Source organism: Polyergus mexicanus, unplaced genomic scaffold (assembly GCF_030449975.1).
Source record: "Polyergus mexicanus isolate NDT 795.1 unplaced genomic scaffold, iyPolMexi1.0 SCAF_16, whole genome shotgun sequence".
Lineage (NCBI taxonomy): Eukaryota > Metazoa > Arthropoda > Insecta > Hymenoptera > Formicidae > Polyergus > Polyergus mexicanus.
In genome coordinates this window covers 3,279,131-3,306,836 of record NW_027223336.1, presented here as the reverse complement: position 1 = coordinate 3,306,836, position 27,706 = coordinate 3,279,131, and the positions used below count along the sequence as shown (strand labels likewise).

The 27,706-nt window shown below is 31.7% G+C and overlaps 4 protein-coding genes and 1 non-coding gene across 19 annotated transcripts in view; 2 read left to right on the top strand and 3 right to left on the bottom strand.

The window, feature by feature from the left end:
• The window catches only part of LOC138940246 (serine/threonine-protein kinase MARK2), a 69,678-nt gene extending 55,118 nt beyond the window's left edge, over nucleotides 1–14,560 (top strand). For 5 of the 14 annotated variants that reach the window (XM_070308923.1, XM_070308922.1, XM_070308920.1 and 2 more), the window contains exons 12-17: nucleotides 315–482; nucleotides 1,845–1,965; nucleotides 2,187–2,275; nucleotides 9,214–9,255; nucleotides 10,486–10,597; nucleotides 10,782–14,560. In XM_070308923.1, the coding sequence (XP_070165024.1) occupies nucleotides 315–482; nucleotides 1,845–1,965; nucleotides 2,187–2,275; nucleotides 9,214–9,255; nucleotides 10,486–10,597; nucleotides 10,782–11,000 (751 nt within the window). In that variant the 3' untranslated portion in view covers nucleotides 11,001–14,560. The other 9 variants (XM_070308928.1, XM_070308925.1, XM_070308934.1 and 6 more) reach the window with 7 other exon arrangements.
• A 643-nt stretch (nucleotides 14,561–15,203) lies between these two features.
• Apf (purine phosphoribosyltransferase family protein Apf) lies at nucleotides 15,204–16,191 on the top strand. The gene is made up of 2 exons (XM_070308663.1): nucleotides 15,204–15,482; nucleotides 15,619–16,191. The coding sequence occupies exons 1-2, from the start codon at nucleotides 15,374–15,376 to the stop codon at nucleotides 15,936–15,938; spliced, it is 429 nt and encodes a 142-aa protein (XP_070164764.1). The 5' UTR covers nucleotides 15,204–15,373; the 3' UTR covers nucleotides 15,939–16,191.
• Nucleotides 16,192–17,149: 958 nt separating this feature from the next.
• On the bottom strand, nucleotides 17,150–21,314 carry Socs36e (Suppressor of cytokine signaling at 36E). 2 transcript variants are annotated; one of them, XM_070308662.1, is made up of 6 exons: nucleotides 21,186–21,314; nucleotides 19,945–20,622; nucleotides 19,700–19,857; nucleotides 19,194–19,433; nucleotides 18,842–19,108; nucleotides 17,150–18,731 (listed from the first exon to the last, which is right to left on the bottom strand). In XM_070308662.1, the coding sequence occupies exons 2-6, from the start codon at nucleotides 20,423–20,425 to the stop codon at nucleotides 18,444–18,446; spliced, it is 1,434 nt and encodes a 477-aa protein (XP_070164763.1). In that variant the 5' UTR covers nucleotides 20,426–20,622; nucleotides 21,186–21,314; the 3' UTR covers nucleotides 17,150–18,443. The 2 variants fall into 2 exon arrangements, with proteins under 2 accessions (XP_070164763.1, XP_070164762.1); XM_070308661.1 differs by having other exon boundaries at nucleotides 17,151–18,731; nucleotides 19,544–19,857.
• Nucleotides 21,315–21,956: 642 nt separating this feature from the next.
• Trnar-acg (transfer RNA arginine (anticodon ACG)) lies at nucleotides 21,957–22,029 on the bottom strand. Its single transcript has one exon. It is a non-coding gene; the product is annotated as a tRNA-Arg (tRNA).
• A 329-nt stretch (nucleotides 22,030–22,358) lies between these two features.
• Nucleotides 22,359–24,132, bottom strand: LOC138940229 (UPF0488 protein CG14286). The gene is made up of 2 exons (XM_070308882.1): nucleotides 23,066–24,132; nucleotides 22,359–22,951 (listed from the first exon to the last, which is right to left on the bottom strand). Exons 1-2 carry the CDS (start codon nucleotides 23,084–23,086, stop codon nucleotides 22,436–22,438), a joined length of 537 nt encoding a protein of 178 aa, XP_070164983.1. The 5' UTR covers nucleotides 23,087–24,132; the 3' UTR covers nucleotides 22,359–22,435.
• Nucleotides 24,133–27,706: the final 3,574 nt, after the last annotated feature.

Genomic DNA, 27,706 nt, shown 5'->3' with positions numbered 1-27,706 from the left:
AAGCAGTGGTATCAACGCAGAGTACTATTACAACTTGAAACATAAGTAGAGGGCAAAAAATTCTTAATACTAATCCCTTAACTTTATCTAGAGATGAAAAATCCATTATCATATCGTGCACATAAATAACGAAATATACTTTCGATGTTTGAAATTTCGTAAATCTCAGATTTCGCCTCATGTTGCTTCTCTTTATATAGTCTTGAGAAAATTCTACTCTTTTATTATTAAAGCAGTGGTATCAACGCAGAGTACTGAATTAAATCGTGGAAGATAGGGCAATCCGGCGATTTGCTGATTAGTTTTGTGCACAGCCTGGGCGAGGGCACTAGACCGACACGGGGTCACACCAAGTCTGCGAGCATCAGCGCAGGTCACCGTTCCTCAAGTGGTGTACCCCCCAGCGACCATTCACTACTGGACCCTCAACCACGCAACGCCCACAACTCCTTACTCGCCACCGCTGACCCCCTTAGGCAGAGGTACAGGCCCCCACAATGTCCTTCTAATACAAGAACCAAATAACCTGTGCATACTCTTATTCCTGCATATTTATAAAGTTTATTTCAGATATATGCGTTTCTCTTCTTTCGTTTATGTTCACTTCTTTCTTGGGCCACTAACTTTCTTAGGATAACCAGGTATCCCAGGTATCGCATTAGCCTTTTCGTGAATATAGTTGGAGCGGATTACGAGGAAACTCGTCGTCTTGGGATAATAAAATAGTGCTATCTCTTCGAATATGTTCTACTTAAAAGATTGTCCACATAGGTTCTCTAGGATAGTTTCTGGTCATTTTCTCATTTTTTTACTCGGTTTTTTTTCTTTTTTTCTCTCTTATCTTTCTCTTTCTCATTTGCATGAATTAAATTTTGCTAGATCTCCACTAAATTATTACTTTATTTCTACATAAATCATCTAAGCTTGATTACGGCATCATTAAATGACACATATCTCATTGATTCATTATACATTTTTATGCTTACTCTTTACTCACTTGGCAACTTTTAGAATGACTTTGATTGTTTTAGAGTGAGCTTAATCATGTAGGATATTGCAAAGATATATTTTGAGAAGTATGTCATCATAATCAATTGATTAAGAAAACACTTATTCTATATTGATTATTTTGATTTCTAATGTACGAATAGTCATCTATATATATATTTTTTGTTCGACATTTTTTTCCGTTATCTTTGAAGAGTCGTTACATCATAATAAATATAGCTTATTAATTAAGAAATATTTAATTATTGTGCATAAATCACATTATAAATATATATCCAATATAATTCGTATATAGTTCAATTATATATATTTATAAGCCATTCATCGCCATTTGCAATTATAATCTCGCTACTGATCATGCGATTGCGATATTTCAAACGTATTTTTCTCACGAATAGCACAATCGTACTCTTGAAATCATTTATTTCTAAGCATGTGCAGTTATATTTCAAACGATTGAAATATATTGCGTCCGTCTGTAACTTGTCGCATATTTTCGATCAATATAAACTAATTTCTTATGAATTTCGCTTCGTCTACATTCTACATGCTAAGCTTCATTTGTGAGCTATAAATTGCTTACTTGGTAAAAACAACAACATCTCCAAAAATAGATACGCATAGCAATTGAACAACAATTTATCTTATTATACTTGTTTTTCTGCATCTTGACGCCACAGCTTGTCTTAAATTTAATCATTTGAATACCAATTGTAATGTATATGCTCTCCGCAAATTGCCAGTAGTACACATAAAACTATAAAGCCGCCGATAAGTCTTTATATAATTGTCATACGATTATAGTCCTTACTAAAACAAATACCATCTGTTATTAGCTTGGGTGTATGCGCGAGCAACAGACTGGCCACAGCCACTACGCCAGCGTTTCCACGGAATGTACCAAGTCGCAGTACGTTTCATTCTGGCCAAAATAGAGCACAGCGAAATCACACTCAGGTGAGTATTCGTAAAAAGAAAAAAATAGTTTTCAACTGAAAGAAAGAAAGATCGATAAGAGGATTTGTCTCGGCACATCTGTATATTGATTAATATCCCGGTATTTCAGAAATTAGTTGAGAGTAACCGAGTGTAGAGAGATAGCTCGGTTTATACCGACAGCATTATTTACTATATATATTTTATACCACTAATTTAACACAAATATATCATGCTTTCAGGGTCACACACAAACGCAGGACACGAATGCGATTAGCCCTCTAGCAAGGCCGTCCTTCTTCTCGAAATTATCCTCGAAGTTCTCCAAACGGTAAGTTCCATGATTGTTTGAATCCACAATTTAGCGTTACCGATATTTGATAGCATGCCAATAACGTGTACGATCGAAATGTTACTCCACTGTCGTTCATTTACGAATATTTTTTTTTACGGTTAGTTTACGTAGTCTAAGTCAATTATCACGTATAAGATATACAAGATTGGATTGACTTTTGTAATTTTTAGTTTCATTCCTAATCGACTATTCTAAACTAGCTAATTAGCTACGAAATTTCTTTGAAAATTTATCAATGATCAAATACCTTCAAGACAATAATGATAATAATCTAAAAGACGTGCGTTAAAAGAGTATGCCGATGTCATTAGAAGAAAGTATTAATCTCCATTTTTTATATAATTACTGTATGCGTTACTTTACGAAGTAATCACACGCCAAAGAAGATCTATGAAAACCAAAAAGTTTATTTTATATAAACATCGTTATGCCTTTTTTCCATTTCTCTTATTTCTTTCATTCTCCATTCGTTGAATTATATTTTTCGATATATGCCAAGTAGATTAATAATCTCATACTATCACATTATCCGATTTTATACGCGGATACAGACTAAGAGTGCTAGCATAAACATATCGCAGCTTTGCAGTGGACCCTCAGTGCATGCTTAGCATCTTAAACATTTCAGTGTTGAGATTTTAATACATACTTGAATATACTATCTCATACTGACATAGTTTGATAAATTGTATTTATTGTTTGCATGAAAAAAATGAAGTTTCTGTTTTTTTAAGGATGCACAATGACTATGTAATTCTGGAAATTCTATATTGAGATGATTACATATTATATATATATGAAAATATATATATATATATACATGATATTATTAGTTACAAATACGATGAGCCAGCAGCGACCATTATCAGTGAAAGCCGCAGGACATGTAGCTTATGCATTTTGTTTGTAGCTTTATTTATACTTATATATACATATATATATATACTATTTTCATCCTCAAGTATATCGCGTACTTTATCTATTGATATTATTTGTTTGTCCCATAAATATTTGCTTGACAGATTGTACCCTTTTTAGCCGAATTCTAAGTAGATATATATATATATATATATATATATATATATATATTCTTTTTTTTATCTCTCTTCTATAATCTGCATAACGAGATATGTATACACAACGCTTTCTCATACAGAGTTTCGATTTGCTATACCATGGATTAAAGATCGTATCGTTATAAGAGATTCGCCATTAAGATGAATTCTCTCGGGATTGATTGACGGAAATAACACACATACATACATACATACATACATATATATATATATATACACATACATACATTGTTCAGCTGAATTTAGGCCACCTCGCATATTCATTGTGCATCCCTTTTTCTCACTCGATTATAGCGAGGCATATATCTTTGATTTATTATATATATATATATATATATATATATATATACACATACATATATGGGACTTTTAATTATATATCATATCGCACATTCAAATGCAAATTGACAGCGTATACCACACACGTACATGTAAAGCGCTTGGAGCTGAGGATGGAAGACTGCAGAATAACGAGAGTATATATACAAATCCGTTGTATAAACAGTTGTAATGAATTTTCTCACTTTCATGATATGGTCACTGTACTCATCATCTCCCGATGTACATAAGTAACGGAAGTAACAGAAATGTTGCGGAATTGACGGCATCCATAGCCATTGGTGCATCAGAACGATTTCCCCTTGATGTTTCTACATTATTAATTAATTCATACCGGTTATATATATTATATGCTGCAGGCCGTGAACCGTATAAGCTTCGCTTCATCTCTCGAGTTCCTTCCGACGAGCGAAAGGCCATAAAGACACGGGTTTTAAACACGACCGATGTGCCGACCAATATCGTGAGCAAAAAAAAGAACGGTCGACTGCCCAACGGATATTGTGTGATGATGCATATACAATATATATGTACGAGAAAACTCTCAGCTCCGTTATTCTGTGGTTCTCAAGATAGTTTTCAGTGTATAAATTACATTTTTTAGGAATTTTTTTACATACATCGCGCATCATCTTCGAGCATACATATGATATACGTATCTACGTTTATATTGAATTTCACATCGTTACATATAACGCATATACGTATATACACATGTGTGGTATTATATAATTATTAAAAAAAGGAAAAAAAAGAAAAGTGACGTCTTCCTGAAATCACGAAACAGGAGATCGCCTTACGCACTTAGATATATAGCACTGGAATCTGTGCCTTTCCTATTCAGCCTCTGCCTCGTAACTATATGTATATATACTTTACGTCGTCCGTTTAAGGAGAGAAACCCTTGATATATATCTTGTGTATATTTTTGTACTATTTTTCGCGGAGATTTTAGCTTATTTTTATCTCGCTTTCGTTTGTAAAGTAAAAGAGTGCAAGAAAAGAAATATAATTTTTACGAGATAGATAGCGATGATATAGATGCCTTCCCCGACGTAAAGTATTATAAATTACTAAAATGTTTAAGAATAAGTGTATTCACAAAGACACTTATTATATTTTTTAAACGTCGAGAATATTTTTACGTAGCGGCGGATGTGCGACAGGCATAGATCGTATTCCCGTTAGTTTAAAAGTTAGCGATCCCGCAAATGTGATGAGAAACAAGTTTTACTTTGTAATTCATACGACGCATACAAAGTATAACGCGAAAGTCTTTTACACATTTTTCTGATTAAAACTTTAATACGAAATTCTTCTTTATCTCTCTGCAATATTTTTTATCGATGGTGAGAAAGACACGTTTACACATGTTCCCTGTTCGTTTTTTTTTTGTTTTTTTTCCCCCCTTGTATTACTTACTATTCTAAGTATCCTTTTTCTCTCTATACTGCCCTCAGAGGGATGAAATCGACAGAAGATGCTTGTTACGTGATCAAAGTATAATAAATCCGCGATTACACGTCATTAGTGAAATTTCACGCGCGAGTGTGTGTGAGAGAAAAATGTTGTAGTTATACTAACACTAACGAACGAACAGACAGATTTTTCTAGCGATAATAGAGTACATATATGATTGTTCGTACTTTGACAGATTTTTTTAAGTGAAGGAGGAAGTCTCGCCTTGTTTCCCACGAGCTGAAATGAGAGCGAGTCCCGCATGCAGATATATCGCGCCATGGCAATCGCACCTTCTACCAATGTATTGTTTTATTTTGTTTCGATTTTTTCTCTTAATTCTTTTTTTTCGCGGATTACAATATGAGGAATATAGAATATAATGTTGTATATCTCTTATAAAACATTATTTAGTGCCCTTTTTCTTTTTTCTTTTTTTCCCTTCTTTTCCTTTTCTTTCTTAGGAAAATATGTTGGATAGCAATAACATTTACAGTCATAATATGTATAGAATCTGTATCGTGTGAAAAGATCTTTTTTTTACTGCCAACCGCTACTTGAAGCGTATTCTCAGTACTGCACTCGATACTGCATGCTTTTCATATTTTCACGTAATATAAAACGTTCTATCTATGCCGCTAATTAAATAATACGACGTTAGCACAATATGATCGACCAAGTTTCATATTATTTTATTTTCCTTTTCCCTTTTTTTTTTTTTTTTTTTTGCTTTTTGTTGATATCCAGCATAGACTCCTTCTCTCAAAGATAGCGTGGAATTCATGTCTGGTATTTCTTTTTTTATAATATTATTAATAACTTTATAAAATGTTGGCTTCTTATTTTGATTTTTTCACTTAAACGAAATTCAGAAGAAGATATTTTCTTTAAAACGAATAGATATGTATGTTATCATATACATATGAGATCTGTGTGTCTGTGTAGAAACTGACATGTAAATAGAGCTATAATATTTTTATCTTATAATAGATATTTTGTGCGGTTTTTCGCGTTATTTACAGATAATTTTGAAATTATAATAAATAACATACTTCTCTTTGCAAGAAGATGAAAAAATCTAAACAGACAAGAAGCTAATTAAATTTATACTTACAATATGAAAGAAAAAAAAAATAAACGATAGTTTTGCAACTTGACATATTTCATACATGTACACATTTTTATATTACTTTCTGAATTAATTTTTCTACGTGTTCTATCTAGCACGCCAATTTAAAATTGTCAGTATAATTGCATTTATTACTTAAGACAAATTGAATGCAATTTACTAACATAAACACATTACGATTGAATAGAAGCGCATATGGAGAGAAGTATATCAGGCATTCCACTTTATCTTTCCTCGATAATTAATGTACATGCTTCTCAATATGCGATTACATAGAATTCAAATACAAAGCATTTTTTTTATTGAGAGAAGGAATTCCATACTGTCGAGGTTTTGTAAACAAATAGCAATAGATTACACACACAAAAGTTTTTTTTTTATATTTAATGTTATTAAAACTTCTTTCTCATTTCTCTGCATACATCGGCAATTATAAATATTGTTCCGATGCTGATCTCAAAACTGACAAATGATTAAATTAATCTTAGAGTGCTATTTGATTGCAATGAACGGCAATTTCGATTTTTTTACCTACCTTGCTTTAATTTATTTCTATTCTATTGATAAATGTATTCTTTTGTAAAATTGTATAAATTATTGAGAACGCGCTACACACAATAGAACATATTATTCGAACAAGGCAGGCCATAATTGGTACTTGATTTATTTGTATATTGATTAATGTATCCTAATCTACATTGTATATCATCGTTTAATTATTAGAAATATACAATATTCGAGCACGTATATTATGTCTTTAATAATCTTGTTGTTATAACACAATGAAGATAAATATTAATTTTAATTCACTTGGCAATGAACGATACTGCGCTTAGTACAATATATGATATAATGAATTTAATTAAAATAATTATTATTTACATAGCTTTTGACCAAGAAAGAAGGAAAATAGCTCTTATAAATTTCTTTTATTTAAGTTATTTGTATATCGTAAAAATAAAAATATAAAATTTTTTCTGTATGAGAAAATATATATTTCTTGTAACATATTCTTTTTTTTAATTCAGGAACAAAAAGGTTTGATATGTGGACGCGAAGTTTTACAGTGTAACACGTAACACGTTAAAATCTGGAATATGACATCTTATTTCAATACTAAATGCAGATATCGACTTTTGGGTAGATTATAAATTTGAGAGTTGTGATCGCGTGTGTGTATGTGCGTTATACTTTAATATGTCGAAGATACGTGCCTTTTCCTATACGATATATTGTGTATTTCAAATATCTCGTTATTACACGGTAAATCTCGATGCATTAATTTTTCCACCAGTCATTGCCAATATAGCATTTATTAAATAATATCTGGTCAACATAATCTACATGTTATATAGCAATTAATAATAATAATTATAATTAATTATTATTATTATTATTATTATTATTATTATTATTATTATATATTTAATATGTTTATTAAGACAGATCACGGCGTATCCTATAAAGTGGCCTTGGGCTGCTCGAAAGTATATGTTATCTTGTAGCAAATCAGAGAAATCTTATACTCGTCTCTGATCTTTTAAGACATTGATGATTTTTTTTCTATTCTTTTGTATAAAGAATATTGAAGAAATCGTATTTATATATTTCTGTTGTATAATATATAAAATGTTTCTCTAATTAATCTTTTTTGTTTTCTTTCTTTCTTTTTTTTTAATTTACGTTTCGCGAGATTGCACAATTAATGTATCCTGATATATTTAGCATTTTGATATAATATATTCCCAACAAATGTTTGAAAAGTCGTCATTAGTAGAATTTGTTTTTGTATTCATCATATTTATCAATGCATATAAGTGATATTAGAAAATTATAAAGGTAATAAAATATGTAATAACACCTAAGGCCACCCACAATAAGCTAATGTATATGAAAATGAGAAAAGCGAAGAGAGAGAGAGAGAGAGAGAGAGAGAGAGAGACCACATCATATATTAAATATATCAAAATATATATATATGAGATAAAAACATTTGTATGCAAATTATATAAATATAATGTGTCTTTAAGCGATGATGCTTTTTGCTGCACTCCAATTACGTGCCCGTCCAAGCATCCACGGAGGATCCTTAGGATATTATCAATTATATATAGTCAATCCATTATTTAAAGAGAACCTAATTTAGAAATTCTAATTTAGATATCTTTTACGTTATGGAGGGCAGCAAATAGAAAATAGTAAATAGTAAATAGCTTACGTAAAATTAACAGGATAGAAATATTATTTAATAATTTTAAGGAGCAATAATAGTAATAATTTCGCATTATAATAAATATGTCAAAAACTGTCTTGTATATGTTGTGTATCAATTTATTTCTGAATCCTCGTATAGCATAAAAAGGAACATTTAGTGCGAAAACACACGAATCTTACACATTATTTATATGATGCATGTAACTCTGTTAGGAATGTTATGTGTAAAAATTGGGCTCTTCTCTATATTCACGCAACATAGTAATTTACATGAAAGTTTGTCTCTTAACACATACATACACACACATCACGGATCAGAAATTATAGTTTACTTTAAAAAAGAAAAAAGAAATACTGATTGCAGTTTATATAATTTAATTAATTTAACATTTATCTTCCTTCCAACAATAAAGGTTGTATCCATAAGAAAATTTCAAACATCACATCCCGTGTCTTTTTCTTTTTTTTTTTAATTTTTATTCCTATATTTGAAAAAAAAATATGTAATAAGAATACTATATTATATCGAAAGAAATCCTCTAAAAACTCATTATATCAATAATTGTCTATGTACCATAATGTACCATAAGTGTGCGATGGTGACAGGATGGTGATGGTTGTTATACATATTTGACAATTTGATTAATTTATCATGTTCAGTGTGTTTGTTAGCAACTGCCTTTGTTTTGTTATTTCAGCCCCATGGACCCATCCGTACCCCCCAAGCACCTAGTAGTGAGGTACGTTACCGCATACCGTAAATACCACGATCCACGTGTTCTTAATTTCGCTCATTCGTTCCTTAATTTCTCGTACCAATCCAAATTTTTTCTGTTCATTGTATCATTCATGAAATGCGCGTACTCACTTTCATTTAAACAATACGGTGTATCTTTTTGTTGCATGCCTGTTCATCTGTTTAAAATTACTTCTACATTGAAGCATGCATATCTCATTAAAATGTCATCATTTCAAAAAATTATTTGACACAAAATTATTTCAAATACATATATAGCTACATGTACATAAAAATTATATTATATATATCCCATTGGCTATTGTACACGATTAGAGATAAAGATCTATAAAAAGAGATAAATTATCTAGATTGTAATAATGTAAGATACTATCTTCTCGTCTGTATGGAAAATGTTAGATTAATCATTTTTTATTTCTTTGTTAATTTGTGTTCAAATTAATTATCATTCACAAACGTGTTTCATCAATCACATATAGAGTTCTACGAGTTTTTATCATTATAAAAATAAATGTCTGGTGAAGATATACATATTCAACGTGTTGCAATGATTCACGCAAAAGTTTTACAATTTTGTGTAACACTTACTTTAAATATGTTTTGTTTACTATATAAATGTAAAATGTATGCAGCACTGAGATTGTGATTAAACTTGCGATGGCAAATGATCTGCATGTCACGTGCATGTATGTTATAATTCTATACAATTTAATTCTGGATCAATTTTCATTTCATACACATCAAACATTTTCTATTAACAGCTTGCAAGAATCTTTTTTATCATAGCATCACATCGTAAAGTGTCTCCTTGTGAAACGGATGAAAAGTTTATTATTAGCCGATCACAAGCTTAAAGCTTTTATTTTAACATATCATTCTGTAAGATTTGCATTTCATATCAATCGATATATATACATATACATTTTATAATTTTTAGCTTGATATTAATATATAATTTCTGATAATATACATATACATATAGATAAAATTTGCTAGAAAAAATATATGGACAAATTTATAATCGTTATTTGTCATTTAAAATGAGATAGAGAGAAATATATTTGCGAAATCGAAGATTTAAAGAGTTGAAAATTTTATCATATAAATTACTTTGAGAAAACATTTTACCCCCTCTCCCTATAAACAATTATATCATTGGAATCGTCCTTCAATTACATAATTTGGACGGGTTTAAGATATCTTTTTGTTACAGCGGAGCTACCACTAATGACGAACAAGTTAAGCCGCGCAGTCTACGCTTCACGTGGAGTATGAAGACTACCAGTAGTCGAGACCCTAACGAAATTATGTCTGAGATTCGAAAGGTATCGAGAAGAGAAAAGCACATTTATATTATAAATATCATACGGAGTGAAAGATGATTGCTCTTAGGCAGATAAAATATGTAGCGGATGTAGATAAAGAGCTTATGCGCATCATTTTTGTATGAGATGGAGATATTGACACGTTATTATTTATTATTATTATTATATTGCGTTGTCATTCCAGGTATTGGACGCTAACAAATGCCAGTACGAGCAACGTGAACGATTCCTTTTACTGTGCGCGCACGGCGAAGCGGCGACTGACAGCCAGGTGCAGTGGGAAATCGAGGTCTGCAAACTGCCACGACTTTCTCTGAATGGGGTACGATTCAAGCGTATCTCCGGCACATCGATCGGTTTCAAAAATATCGCCAGCAAGATCGCGAACGAGCTCAAGCTGTGACTGTCGGCTACGGGCGCCCTAGCCGCCAATCGCGCCAATCCATAACGACCTCGTGAACGTAGCCACCAAGTGGCGGTGGTCACCGAGGAGTTTTACTCTTGTTTCTTCTTCTGGGACTCCGACTCCGAATCCGATACCCAAGAAATATTCGTTTAAATGATTCTCCTTTGTCTCCCCTCCCACCCCTCCTTCGAGATCGAGGAGTGTCGTCATCAGATGAAAGGAAAAGGGAAAGGAAGAATGAGTGAGAGAAAGAGAGATGTCCTCGTCTACGTTGGAGGTACCGCCGTTAACGGTTCGTTGATAAAAATTCGAAACTGTGATCCGTGATGGCTAATACGTATCTAAAAATACTCCCGAGTGCCAAAATGAAGAACTAGGTCTGGTCCTCGTGACGCTTTGAAAATGAAAAAAAAAGGAATGAAAGATAAGAGAAATGGACGGACCTGTTGACCTGATTTACGAAGAAGCTGGCGTTAGACACAATAATCTATTAGTTTATTAATTTCGAATTTTCATTGTCGATAACACAGGGAAACGTGCATCCGAATGAAAATAATCAGTGTCATGCTTACAGGTCGACCTGCCCTCCCGATTCTTGAGCAATCCATCTATCATAAACTGTCGCTTCATTTCTAAACAGTATTATATGTCTTGTGTTTATTCTTGATGTTGAAGCTGTCTGCATTCGAATTAGTATGTTTCTGAAATGTGAAATTGCATGCTATTGCTCCGCCGTGAAAATGCTGAAAGATTTAAGTAGAATTAGAATGTGAAGATTCCAATCGGATCATCAAATGTGCCTAATGAAGCATCTCTCACATAGATTACGTCTTTTATGGGAACAATGTTCCTTGTATTATAAAATAACACGTTCTATTTCCGTTCTTGCGGAAGAGAAAAAATCGAAGCAGTGCATCTACAACGTCAGGAGAATTCTCCATAACGTCCTGTTTTTCTCCGATCTTACGTTTTATATATGAAAAATTTTACGAGCGCAGTTTTTGCCTGTAAACAATTTGACAAAACCTGATCGAGGGATACGCGTAGCGTTGTGTCGATAAGAATCTACCTTCATTTTATCATACACATTAACCGGAAATAATTCAATTTATGAATATGTACGAATTGAGCTATTTTAATTTTTGTTGCACAACGAGTGTGCAGCATGCTTATCTTTTTCGAACATTTTTATGATACTTTACTTCTTTTTTTTATCTGTAGAGTATAAGTTTTTGAAAATACACAGCACTATATAGACATTAGCCAATTAAAGCGTATAATAATCATTATTAATAATATTTTTATTTCTATCATAGACAAGTATATATAGTATACAATACTATATGAAGGTAGAGAAGCAGAGAAGTTATTAACATAATTTAGGAATATCATCGAGTTATTATCACTCGCATTTCATGTGAATAATACACGCAAGTACTTCATCATTCTTCAAAGAATTGGAATTATATAAACCTAAATTACATCAAAATAATAACGAGATCTGTTATTTCTACATGAAGAATACGAATAATATTAAATTTAAGTATTGTAATTGGCTATATTGTATTACACACTTAAAATCTTTTCATTCGCAAAGATGTTTGCAGTTGAATGAAATAAAATTAGGAATTACACTATACACCGTAGAAGCGAACCAGAGAGACTTGGTGTATGTAATATATATTACGAAGGTACTAAAGTAATAGAGAGAGAGAGAGAGAGAGAGAGAAAGAAAGCGAGAGAGAGAGAGAACCTCACACACACCAAGATCATACACTTTGGAACTCGAGTATCGCGAACTTTTTATATTTGCCTAAGATTAATGAAGTATGTTACACTAAAAAAGATAGGCAATGACTAATTTATTTACATACTATATAAACTCAATGATTTTTCACATTTCTAACACTTGCTACACTGAGAAATACGGATTAACTTCAGCGCATCGACACCATGTACAATCGTGGTACATCGTGTTGCGAATCGTGAAACGACTGATAGCAACTAAGTATCGGCGCCAATTGTCTGTTACCGAACATCTTGATAAAAATTCTACGTGCTACGATGATTAACGCAGCACTGGCATCGGGACTTACCTTCTTTGTGTATAACCATACCAGTTTCGTGTCATCGGATTACTCCATTTCAACCAATAAGCAAGATAATGTAATATAACGATATAGAGTAATAGCGATTATAGTAATTATCAACATTCACAAGGAGAGTCAAGTTTAACGCAAACATTTATATCCCTCCAAGAGAAAGAGAGAGATCCAATCACTGTTATAGAAAATTAGACTGGAGGATATAATGCTCGAAAGTTTCGTTTGTTCCTACAGCAATCAGAATTAGTATTACAATATTGAACATCATTACCATCTTGTAAAAAAGAAAAAAAAACATGTAATCCGGAAGCGGTTGTTGTAACAAAATGACTCTATAGAGATACACACACACAGATATACACATCGTAATAGTGATTATTATTATTATTAATGTTAACGTAAGGCCCTTCAAATAGCATTAATGGTAAATTCCTTCCTCCCTCTTCCCCCGGCATATAGAAGAATTAATTATACACCGTAATCTATACATAAAACTCACCCTTCGCTCGCTTGCTTTACGAAATAAATGTATAAATTAACAATCGAGAGAAAGAAAAAGAAGGAGATATAAATCTAAGGACATTTATGATTTTAACACACATGAAGAAAGAATTTATTAAGAAATCGATTAGAAACGCAGAGCTGCACGGGCGACATTTAGAATCCGACTCTACGTAACGTCCGAGAGAGAAGCTTCTTGTGATCTTTTTTTTTTCATTCTTTCTTTTGTACGTAAAATAAGCGCGCTGTGAAATACACGTTTCTCCCGCGTGCGTGTGTATGTGAGTTGCCCGTACAGCTGTGCACCTCTATTACTCTGCACGCACATATATACATACACGAATCATACATACATATATACACACACACACATACACACGTCAATCTCTGTAGATAGGTACATACATACATACAGCTTTGCTAAATGTTTTCTGGTGATCGGTATCTAGCCAAAATGTAGCGAAACGTTTATAATAAAATGATAACACGCATTGTTTCCCCGAGATTGAGATTCCTGTCAAAACACACGTGCGTTTATCGACACGCGAACTGTCGATCATTTCTTTTCTCTTTCCTTTTTTGCCGAGATCTCTACAATTCGATTTAATATTACATGCAGAGAATTCGAGCTAAATTCTATTCTTCTTTTAACTGTATATATAATTGCGATGTATAATAAATACGAAAAATATTTCGCTCGAAAGCAAAGCCGTCGGCGTCGCATCTGATTATACGCTTCTTAGAATTAGACGAATTTGTTATATGACAAATATCTAGTCGATAAAGTTTTCAATATGCATAAGTTTCACTTTCACCAAGTTTACTTTAAATTATAAATTCGCAGAAAAAAGAAAGTACAAAGGACGGCTGATAATTTAAAAGAGGCAAGATGTTGGATATCTATGTTGGATAACTTATAAATATTGCTGATACAATATCAATGTTATAAAATAAAACTGCATTCCCTTGAACAAATATTTGAAGACTATTGTTTGAAAAAAAGATGTATAAGAGAACCGCAAGCTTCAAGAAACATCCGTTAGATCGCACAAATGGATGAGGAATATACGCATGTGGTACGTGTTTTAAATTTATTTTTGTAGCAAGTTAAATATTTTCAGTCATTTGCATACATCTTGATTATCAAAATAAGTCTTTTTATTTAATTTGATATTATTATTAAAAAACGTGCATATTTCTATATCTAACAGTCTGTTCTAGACTAGTGATCATCTGTTGCTCTTTCTAAAATTATGATTCTACAATATAAGTGAAGAAAACATTTTTTTTACTTATTAATGATAATCAATGTCTTATATTGTATCCGCGTTAGTTTTAAAGATATTTAAAAAAATATACAATGTATGCGATCATGAAACGAATATGGGAAAGGCATTTGATTACATTTAGAAAAGAGAAATTCAATTCGCAAAATTTACGATATTTATGCCTATTTACCGCACAATTATTGCAATTTTGTATCTATCTTCACGTGATTAAAGCTCGGCAAATCATTGACTGAGATTGAGTATTAAAAACTTTGCTTTGTCACAAGTATCTCTTTATTTTAAAAGTTTTAATTCTAACAGCAACTGGCGCAGAATGTGACTGTCGTTCTCTTCATTCTTATTCTAATATATAATCAAATGGTAAATGTGAATAATGGGATGTGCAACGTGAATCTTAATTTAGGGAAAAACAGCTGATTTAAAGTATAGAGGAGATATTTAGAATAGAGATTCTTAGAATACATAATCGTCGATCATGCAACAACGTGCTTGCGGCCTCGTTATTTTCCGCCGATATCAAGATACTATCCAGTTTCTCTTGATGCAAACATCATACGGACAACATCACTGGACACCGCCTAAAGGTCTGTATCCTCTCGTGCATCCTGATACTCTTCATTCTTCACTCATCGATCTGTCAAATGAAGTTATTAAACGGCTATCCTCGCATCGATCGTGCTTGCTTAATTGAATTTTGACAGTTGATTGATGTCTCTCCAGGTCACGTCGATCCGGGCGAATCCGACATGGAGACAGCGTTACGCGAAACCCATGAAGAGGCTGGCTTCACGTCAAGCGATCTCAGGATCTTCGAGGACGCGAGGCACGAGATGACATATCAAGTAAAGGGAGTGCCGAAAACTGTCATCTATTGGCTGGCGGAACTGCTCAATCCGGACAAGTCTGTAAGATTGTCGAATGAGCATCAGGCATTCGAGTGGCTTTCATTGCGAGAGGCTTGCGATCTCGCGAAATATGACGAGATGCAGAAAGCATTGAATGAATTTGACAAATATATATCCCAGTTATATCTTGCGTAGGTTTCATATTTATATACATTTCTCTATAATATACAAAAATTTATGTGTATATTGATATATATATATTTATATTTTCTTCTTTTCTCTGATCATATTTCTTTTTACATTCACAAATTCCTAAGTACGTTGATGAAAACAAGCCTTTAAAAGGTTGATATCGCTTTATTAAAAGAATAGCGAAAAAAACACTCGCCAGTGTGTAAAAGTTTTTCTTTTTTGATAAGGTTTGAGTAATAATCACTCGTTAATCATGATAATTAATCCTTTACAAAGCCTACAATCTTTTTTAAAGTATTGGTATTTCCGATATATGGTTGTCACCGAATTATACATGGTGGAAGGATGGGAGAGAAATTTTATCAGTATCCTTTGCAATTATAATTTACATTTGCATTTATATGATGTCATAGCATTATGAGATAAGTCTTTCTTATATTACAATATGAGTAGAAAAATATATAAATATTGAGATAATATATGAATTTTGCAATTGATTGACAAAATCGAATGTGTAAAATGTATAAAAAATAATGCTTATAACCTAACTCTCGAGATTTCAATATTTTTCCTAACTATAATATAATAGATATTTTTTGTCTAGCATTGTTCTCTCTCTTCTTCATCTTCAACTACAAAGTATTGCTACCAATCACACAATATATGCTAGAAAGTTAACTGAATGTTATATTTTTCTGCGGCATCTATATAAAAGATATATTGCTTTCAACATTCCGTATATTTTTAAAACAAGTCAATAATGAGAATATACAAAAGATAAAAGCCTTGAAATAATTAACTGTGGCATTAAATTTAAAACGAGATTTAGATATAAAAATACAGCAAGAATGTATTTTGTTAAAACAAAGGATTATATGTATGTATATCAAAATTTTCGAAATAAGTTATCAACAATCTTATAATTAAAATATACTTTCTTATTTCTATTTATGTTAATATAATATAGATTATAAAAAATCTATTAAAACACATTTTTGTCAATATTATTATCTTTGGCAAATTAATAAATTTGTCCCATAGAATTTTTTCTTTTTATGATGTGTAATTCAAGATGTCCTATTTAAGGAAACAATACACAAGCTATGTAAAAAATTAACATATTTTTCACAAGCACGACTCTTCCTTAAATGCAATATAATCGTTATATTAGGTATTGAAACATTAATAAAATGTGTACACATCATAAATATTAAATTTTTATTAATACGAAGTTTTCATTATATGAGTAACCATTAACCAATACTTTTAACAATTTCATACTATAATATTATATATTTTGCAAATTTATTATTTTAATGATTTGCATTGTTACTCCAAGTTTATTTCATTGTGTCTGATATCTCCTCCACACGCGCGCGCACGCACGTTTCAAAATTTAAAGAATTTACACAAATTAGACTTTTTTTTTTATCTGCCAATGATGAACATCAACACAGATAGTGTTCATCTAATAATATTTAACATTATAAATAGGCACAATAGGAGTAATACGAACCAGATCTTGCAATGATTTTGTAACTTTAGTTACATTTAGTTACGTATAAAGGTTAAAAATGTGATGTGACATCATAATTTTTTATAATAAAATTTCTAAAAAACTAAATTGCCATGCCTTTTACAGGCATAAGTTTTGGTATCGTTCTATAAAAATTATCAATGTACAAACTGTTCGCATAAGTTTAATTAACATTAAATTGTACATACTCAAGTATACATACTCGAGTACATATTCAGAATAACAATTAAAAGATAATGTAGTCAGAAATAAAGCAGAAAAATAAAAATAGCAGTAATAATAAAAGTAGCATTGAGATATTGAAGGTTACATAAAACGGTAAACAATTTCCGTAATATGCTGTGCGTGTGTTTACGAAGCATTGTCATTTTGATGTATTTACATGGGATTATTTCTTCAAGAACATAGGCACCCGTTGCGCATAAGTTTTGCACAACTCCCACTTCTCTTTCTTTTTTTTTTTCCAAATCAGAACTACGCTGTTTTTCCTCCATGGAAGCTATCGTTTAAAAATGGGTATATACTGAGTGAACATAGAGCAAATGCAAGTTTTTGGATTTGTGTTCATCGCTTCTTTTCGCGTTATATCAAACATTTGCATTGGACTGTAATTATCATCTATATCGCACGCGAGATTTCTTTGATGCTCATTATCTCAAGCGAATTAAACGCTGACGAAGATTCGCAATCGTTAGTGTCTCAAACTTTAACAGCAAACATTCGCATTTGCTGTTGGTTTGTTTCCTCATTCAATATATATCCACTTTAAGATGAATATAATGCTTTTATTGCTAATATTGCAATAATATCTTGTTCTTGTATAACTGTGGATCGAAGTCATGGTATTTCTGATATTGCAATGCATGTGCATGCATACCGCACGCATTTGATACGGCGGTGCAGAATGTCGATAAAGAAATATAATTACGCAACATATGATAAAATATTATCGAATATCAATACGCAAAGACTCATATCGGCAAGCATGATATGGATCTGCAGTCTGTCTGTAGATCGTTTTCCGTGTCTAACCGCCTGACTCGCACTCTTTGCTTATAGTGATACTCCTTGAGATAACTCTTGAGTGTCTTTGGCAATTGCAGTTTGTTTATGCCATCGTACGTTGTCCGCGTGGTTATCACCGCTCTACACAGATGCTGCAGCGGAAACGCGAAATTTCGATGCAACGGTATAGTGAGCATAGGCTCGAAAAACATACAACACGAAGGGTCCTTATAATGTTCGATTAAACCACATACCTGTAAGAAGTTTCATAAACGGTATATAATCGACGAATTGTAATTCTTCTACATTTATTTATGAAAACAAATTTTAGAAACATAAATATATGTACAATATATATACATACTGTTTCGGAAGCGTAAACTCCTGGATCGTGCGAATCGAAGCTAAATTTATGATTCCATTGCTCAATGCGGGCGTGCAACGAACGTCCGTACTTACGAAAGCTCACGGAAAACAAAAATTCCTCCTGCGCCGAGTCTCGTAACAGAAAGGTACCCTCTTGCTTGCCCTCCAATAAGCGTTCAGCCTCGTAACGATCCATTTTACCCCAATAAAAAGAACAAGCTGTAATCGATCTTAAGTCCGGCACGAGACAGTGGACATAATCGACCTGACATAATAAACATTTATGAATTACTTTGAATATGAATCAAAGAAATCTATAAATTACATAATCAGTTGCATAAAATCATTACCTGCGTATGAGCGGGTCTTTCGATATTTGGAATTAATGTAAAGTCGATCTGCGATAAAGCTGTGAGAGCGGCAGCTTGAATACCAGCATGTGCTTGGAACAATGCCGCCAAACTGTCCACCGTTATTCCATTAGGATGAACTTGTATTCCCGTAGGATAATTAGGCTTATAACCAGGAGGAGGTTCGACACCCTCCTCCATCTCTCGAGCGCGTTGCATTCGCGCGCGTTCGTCACAATCCTTTAAAAATAAAGAACATTGATTGATCTAAGTTGTCTTTAATGTCAAAGTTCTCTTAAAAGTTGTTAAATGAAAAAAGAAAAAACAAAAAAAAAGAAACAAAAACATACTTCCATAGGAAATTCTTCGGGATTAAATCGCGATAAATCAATTACGGGGCTAGGTGGCAGAGGCCCGAGAACGGGACTTTGCGGAGCGGATCGACTATTAAACACGGTGCCCGCACCCATAGGGTGCTCCTCAGTCCTCCTGTAACCGGTACATACGCAATCTGAATTACTATTCCCTTGACCAGGAATAATGTCCGTGTTTTTGGAGCTTTTGCTCTTGGCGCAATTAAATTTCAACACCCAGTTGCTACGCTTCTTCTTCGATGATAAGACATGATTACACACTGAGCTTTGATCCTTGTTACGCTGCTTATCTAATATAAACAAACATATCTTAATTAATGTCAACAAGCGACAGAATTGGAGTGTATATATGAAAAAAATCGATTTAATATATGTACTTTTTCTCTTTCCGAATGATAAAGTTTTAGACGATCTTCTCAACGGTGGATTTATAGGACTATCTTCGGAGCTGCTACTACTGTTACTACCACTGGAACTACTGCAGCATGCTTCCTGCTGCTGTCTAAACGATGCTTCACTAGTAACATTGCCATTATTACAAACTTGCTTTGTATCCTGAGCTTCAACAGGTTGACTATACAAAGATTCGAATTTAGAATTATGGTTGTCTACATCTAAGTTTAAACAATCGTTGTCCAAATTTCCTTCTAGTTTACATTCTAGTCTGTTCGGCAGTATATTAGAGTTCATTACAGGTACATTGCCATTGGTCTCGTTTTCGGACAGACTCTCGGTGACATCTCGATTCACCATTTCCAGGGGCAATGGTTGGCTAAGCGCGCTAGCGCATATCTCAGCAGGTTGTCTTTCACCATCCATTCTAAAGAACTCTCTGAGACTAGCAAAATGCTGTCCCATTATTAACTAAACTGACAGGCATTTTATCGCCTTAATGACCCTTTGTCTAAACCATGATTGTAGAAACTACAGAAGACACATGGTGCAATCTTTCTTTACTCAGTGTGAAGGCGATGGTAATTTTTCAGATTCTACATCCACCTAGCCATTCGGGGGATGTTATGTCAGAGAATACAACAGGTATATTGCATTTTCACCTATATACAAGAACAAAGCATTATGTAACATATCGATTAAAAAATATGTACTTGTATGACTATATATATTGTATACACAAAGTATCATGTAATGGATATTCATATTAGTAATCTAAATATAAATAAAGCATGTTTTTCAATATCGAGATAAATTTACAAATAACGGATGTTGGCATGTTCTCGGTCCCATGTCACGTTAAATACAAATATTGTTTCACATGCATGACAATTGTCGAGGTGAAAAAATGACAGGTCAACGCGAAACCTCCGTGGCCCCGCGCGAATAACACATGAATTATACATATTGCTCACTTAATAGCAGTGCAACTTGCACAAAATTCATGGGGGGAAAACAATATTAGAAAGAAAAAGAGATTGATACCAGCTTCTTCTCGGAAGAATGGTATATTTCCTGGTGGTAGTGGCGAGAAACGAGAAACACGTTCGAACAAGTTACGCACGACGAGATAAACGGACGATGATTCGCGAGACGCATACGCACTATCGGATTTTAACATCGCGATGACACTCGGTCGAACGATCTTGCAGAAATTGCTTCCTACCGTGACGTAATTCTTCGTGGAACATCGGGACTTAATCAATTACAATTGTCAAAACATGTTTCGACAAATCGCCAGCCATTTTCCCTAATTACGACGGGCCGCGGATTACACGTGTGCTATAGAATACCGACCTACCCTTAAAAAAGTCAAACCTGAATCTATTATTCTTGCGTAATACTAGACTGAGTCATCGGGAAAAACATGTATAAAATATCTTCTTTATAGACTATAATAACGATATATGTGTGATTCATTTTTTTCAGGAAGGGGAAAAAGAGGATATATATGTAAGAGATCATATATGTATAATCGCAATACGCGAACAATTGCTCTTGCTAAAGTCACGTGAGCTCATATTTCCGAAATGTGATTGGCTGGATATTACGCGACGCACCAATCTGCGCCTTTAACGACGTGATGAACTGCGCTTTAATCTAATATTTAAATGGAAAAATTTCTATATACATATATGTATCACTACATTTTTAAATTCAACAGGATTCGGAAAAAAAATTATCAAGAAAAGAAAGCTATTATATATATATTGCAAAAATAGCAAATAAAATTAATGACTGAAAAAATGTGTCTTTTTAAATCATAATGCTAAAAATATTAAATAAAATTATTGTTATGACAGTTAAGTTCGTCTCGATTTAATCTTTAGATAAGATATCTTGTATATATATATATATGATTCTATATCTTTTGTATAAACGGGAATAGAAAGCATATTTAAATTAAGAAAGATAAGATAAAACTAAAAAAAAATTTCGATCCTGCCAGGATTCGAACCTGGAATCTTCTGATCCGTAGTCAGACGCGTTATCCGTTGCGCCACAGGACCTACTTTCACGATATGACTTGAAAACAGTATTTATAGGATCCACACATTATTTCATAATTGTAACATACATTTTATAGTTATATTAAAATTTTGAATTAGTAGAATTTCTCTCAAAAATGATCTCCGTTATCACATTAAAAATTATTTCACATATATATACATGTGAAACTTCTCTTTCTTATAATATGTTAACTAAATTTCATGAATCTGAGAGCATATTCTGCAATATATATATATATATATGTATATAAAATTGCATATTAACATAATTATTTTATACATTGTATACTCTATATTTTAATCCCTTAATTAAGAAAAAAAAAAAAATGTTTATGCATGAAACATGGATTATGATAGCATTTGTACAAAAGTAATCTGATACATTATATTAATATAAAAGGTGATTTTATTGACATGTCTGAAAATTAAATTGAAATGGAATTTGAGTTTTATTACTGTCAATGATAGCTTGCTTTGTATCTTGCGTATGATCATTTGCTTGCTCTTCGAATTCCTGTACATCATGTTGACTAGCTTTCCTGACAAACATTGATTTTTTATTTGTTGAGGCAGAATTCGTGAACTTGACAGCTGACACAACTCTACTAAGCTTTCGTTCATCTTCAGCCATCTTCTCTCTATAGTCTCCCAATGCGTTTCTCATTATTTGTCTCTTTTTTATTAACGGCGCAGTGTTACTCTTTAATGAATTTAACTGTTTGCTGAGATCCTGCACTTGCTTCTCCTGCAATTTGCCGCTAGTTAAACTCGCTTCTAACTGTTGTATACACCAGCATAATTCCAATTCAAATTTATCCTCCACGTCTGGGTTCAAACCACTTGCGTTGTTTGCATCTACTGCTTTAGGAGGAATACAGGTTTGTGCTATACTCTTCTTAGTTTTGCTGCTGCGCTTATAATTCTGAAATAAATTTTATATTGACATTTAATGTTGCCATTATTGCGATTTCAATTTACTTCAATAATAAACAGATCTTTTCAATTAAAATAGTAGACTGATATAGGTTTAAATTACCATTGAAGGTTTTGGTGGCATTTTTCGTTGAACGCGATAAAATTTATTTCTCTTATATTATTACAAAAAAATCACAATATTATACATAAATTTATCTACGATTAAAAAACACATATATATTGTACTTATATTACATTATTTGACAAAAAAACACAAATATTAGGTTATATATGGGTACAGGACGACGACGGTATAGCCATCTTTTGTAATTGAGATGAAGCACATGCAATTTTGAACGATATATAAATACATAAATATAAATTAAAATGGCAGTTGTAAATTGATCGTTACGCGGGAGGAAATTAAGAAAAGTTTAAATTTTAAATAAGAAGAAAGACTTTTTGCAGTAGTAAGTAAGCATTAGTTCTTATTTCTTGTATAGCATCACTTTTTTCAAATTACTTATTCTTGTATCTCATGTTTATATAAAATTAACTACACATAATAACGTGACCTCGCGTTTATTTTATTTTTTTCTCATCGTTCAAAAAAAATCCACGATCAATCATCCTCCGGTTTCAGCATCGTATATATTAAATTTTAATAACGCTCGTGCCGAGATGATAATGCTGGAATGGAAAGATTATACAATTACTATTATATATATATATATATATATATATATATATATATATATAATATATATTGAGCGGTTTCTGTGTACAATCGGGTGTACAATGGATGTACCGAGTGAAATAAATAATTACACGTGGAAAGAAAAAGAAAACACAGCGTGAAAAAGTGAGGAAAATGGAATTAGATTACGTATAAACATGCGGTAACAAAAACACGAGATAATTATATTTGCAGAGAAACTGAGAATGTGATGATTTTATAAAAAGAAATTAATTGAAAAAAAATTACTATAGAAAACATGCTTGATTAAAATAAATTTCTAATTCTCGAAATCGGATGTTACAGATTTGACATTAAAACCAAATTAAAACATTTTGTAATTAACTCGATATTTGTATTTTCATGAAAGTTATTAATCTTTTATATATAATTATCAATTATATGCTTTCCTTTTCTATTATATACATGTAATCGAAAATTATATGTAGATAAGAATAGAAAAAAAAAATAGGAAGGATGATATAAATATACTTAACAATTTATGAATAGCCTCTAATATCAGAAATTAGATATTTTTTCTAAATGTAAAATGTACATGTATAAATTTAGAAAAAAAATGAAATTTTTTCAATTTAATTTTTTTTTGCAGGGTGATTTTTCAGACCGACATAGGAAAGTGAAATATCTATGAGGCGATTTGGTGAATAGAGAGAAAGCGGTCACAACAAAAACGTAAATATAGAATATACAGTATATACAGAGTATATATAGACGACAGGATGACATTAATTCTCCAGAATATATTTACAAGAGCAGTACAAAGAATAACTTGATATTACACATATATATATATATATATATATATATATATATATATATATATATAATGTATATATATATATATTCGTTACATAGACTAACGAGTAGTAGGTATAAGCAGGTGAACAGTTTAAATATTAATTGAGGCACGTGATAATAAGGCATTTCTACAGAGGATAGACACACGGTCGTACGCACGTAAGATAGAGCGTTCCAAAAAGCTAAAAAAAAGAAATGTCTACGCTATTTCTATAGAATTTACGACATAGTCAAATAATATACTTATATTCCTTAATTTTTATAGAAAAAGAATTCTCTCTCCTATTTTCTCTCTGCGAATAATTGCTTGGGAAATTTTTTTTAACTTAATCTATATAATACTACACAAAGATATTTTTAACAAGAGATTCTATGCCTCCCTAACATATAAAGATTAGTTTGCATCAATTAAATAGAATTCAAATCGATAAGCTGTGTTAAAGTTGAACTAATGAATTGTTATCCTTTTATACATCATAGTACTAACTATAATAAAAAAAAACAATATAACATTTAAAGATATCTTTAGATTAAATCTTTGAGACATCTCTATGATACTTCAGGATTATCTAAGTAAGATTATTACTTGCAAAATACTCCCTTAGTTCAAATAACCCCATAAATGTTTCTTTCTCAATATAAGTGTAAAAAATCTTTTCACAAACGCGCGAATGCTTTTCTAAAATACATTCTATACGTGTATTTAAGTACCGATAATATATATATATTTTAGGATATCAATAAGATATGTCTATTCGCAGTTTGCCTTCGATCCTGATTGAAGAAATTACTCTCCTTCGTCTATCTTACGTGTTTACAATCGTTGAAAATTACATTAGTGGACGTCACAATGAAGATTGGTATTCAGTGCAAATCATTTGTGCTACACTGAATAACATATCGATTTTTATCTTAAAGTGTATATGTGTATGTGTGTGTAGTGTGTGTGTGTGTTGTGTGTGCACAGACGTGGTTGAGATTTCTAAAGTTTAGAACACGTAGCTAACTGTTCATTTTACTGTCCAGAGAAGAAAGAATGAATCAAAGATTGAAGGATACATTATGTACATTATGCGGAAATCATTAACATAGATCGATTAGTGAGTAAAACGAAAGAAAAAAGATCTCTACGCTTGATTTGTCTCCTCGTTAGAGCGATATCTGTTAGACGATATTTGTGTATATAATCCGTGATCTCATTGAGATATAGGTATTTAATAGATAAAAAAATATCATGTATATTACGGTCCAGATTTAAGTACAAAATTATATATATAATTTTTCTATAACGTGAAATAGAATTTTCCGAGCTCTGCTATGTGATTAAATAATAACGTAGAATTTAACATAAAAATACGTTGATGCAATGGCAGTTCTACTTGTACATTGCACATATTCAAAAAACCAACCATATATAATCTCTGCAATTTTTCTCATCATTGTGAACGCATATTTTTACAGATACGTAGATTCAAAATTTCGAAACATGTGGCTTATCATTTCCGTCTCTTGAAGTATTTAACGTAAAATACGTAATTACATACATATATCAGTCACTCGCGAAAAATTTGCAATCGCGCGAGACATTTCTTAAGATGTAATTATTGATAAAAAAAAGTTATTACGCATTAAGCATTTCAAAATTCTGTCCTATCATTGTTTCTTTTTGAGATACAGACTTTCACTAGAACCAAATTATCATAGAGTCCTCAGTGTCACAAAAATATCATAGCTTACACAAACTTTCACGCAAGAAAAATGTATATTAAAAATATATTATTACACATCTTTTCTCGAGGAAAACATATTGCACAATATGTATTATCATAAATAAAGATTAGAATAGTATATGAAATTATATCGAAATTATATTAATAAATAATAATTGAACATTAAAGTAACGAAAATAAGTAGATAGAAAATTTATTTTTTTAAAGTATATTATCGGATTATATGTTTCTTTAACAAATTAAAATGTCAGTATGAAAAAATATCTGATAAGGCATGTTATATTATTAATCATCATCATCAAGTAATATTGACTATTGACTTTACAATTATTTCTAATTATTATATTTTTGCTGTATAAATATGAGATTAGATATATTTCGATTATTATTTATAGAGATAGTTGCCTGCTATAGTTTTTAATGAAGTTATTTTGATAAACATTAAATCATATATATCATAAAAGAGAGATTTTAAAGAAAACGCAATATATAATTAATATAAAACATAGCGTTATTCTCATATGTTAACAATGCTATACAGTTACGAAAAAAATTATTTAAATGATATTTAGTATTACGTATTAACAAGCAATATTTCTATGATAAGAAACTAATCGAGTAAGCGTATAATGTTACATATGTCAAATTAGAAAAATATCGCACAAATTTTCGATGATACAAATAATCGCGAAATAAATCCATAACGGTTGCATGCGAACAATTACGATTTTACAAGAAACAATTTGAATGATTTCTCTCTTTGTTAAAGTACAAATAATAATAATAATATACAAAATGAATTCATACCCTCTACACGTATACAAATTACAAGAATCGAACGTTGAAAAAATTACACAGATGGACATATATGTGGAATAATACTAAAATAAAATACTGCCAAATATAAAAACCAAGTAAAATGTATATTCTATGGGCAACATCGTAATAATCATATTCATTATGCTGATACACTGAAATATAACCACAATGTGTATGTGTTTTACAATGTTGAATGTATGTTGTGTGATGTACACAGAGCGTTATCAAATAATCATTATTTATCGCTAACTCTGAGACGATGATGATTATACTGACCACAATAATAGGCGATATGGTAGCATGGTCATACAGATTCAATAATAATAAACGTATAACAATAACTAGGTAAAATGTCGAGCACCAAGGGTATATAACGTACAAACGAGGAGATTTTTTAATTCCGCCTCCTTGCGCGAGTGTTTACGCACACTCAAGTACTATTGTGTCCGGCATTGAATGTGCATAGAAGGAGATAAAGTATGTCTTGAAAAGATTTTAGTACATAAAATATCTCTCAATGGCTTCGTACTTATGTAACAAACTTGGCAAACATCATTAATTATTATTATTACAAACATAAACCGAGTCTTTGTCTTGTAACGTTTTGTATTTCTTTTTTTCAAATATTCTCTAGTATACGACATACTCTCTACTTAAA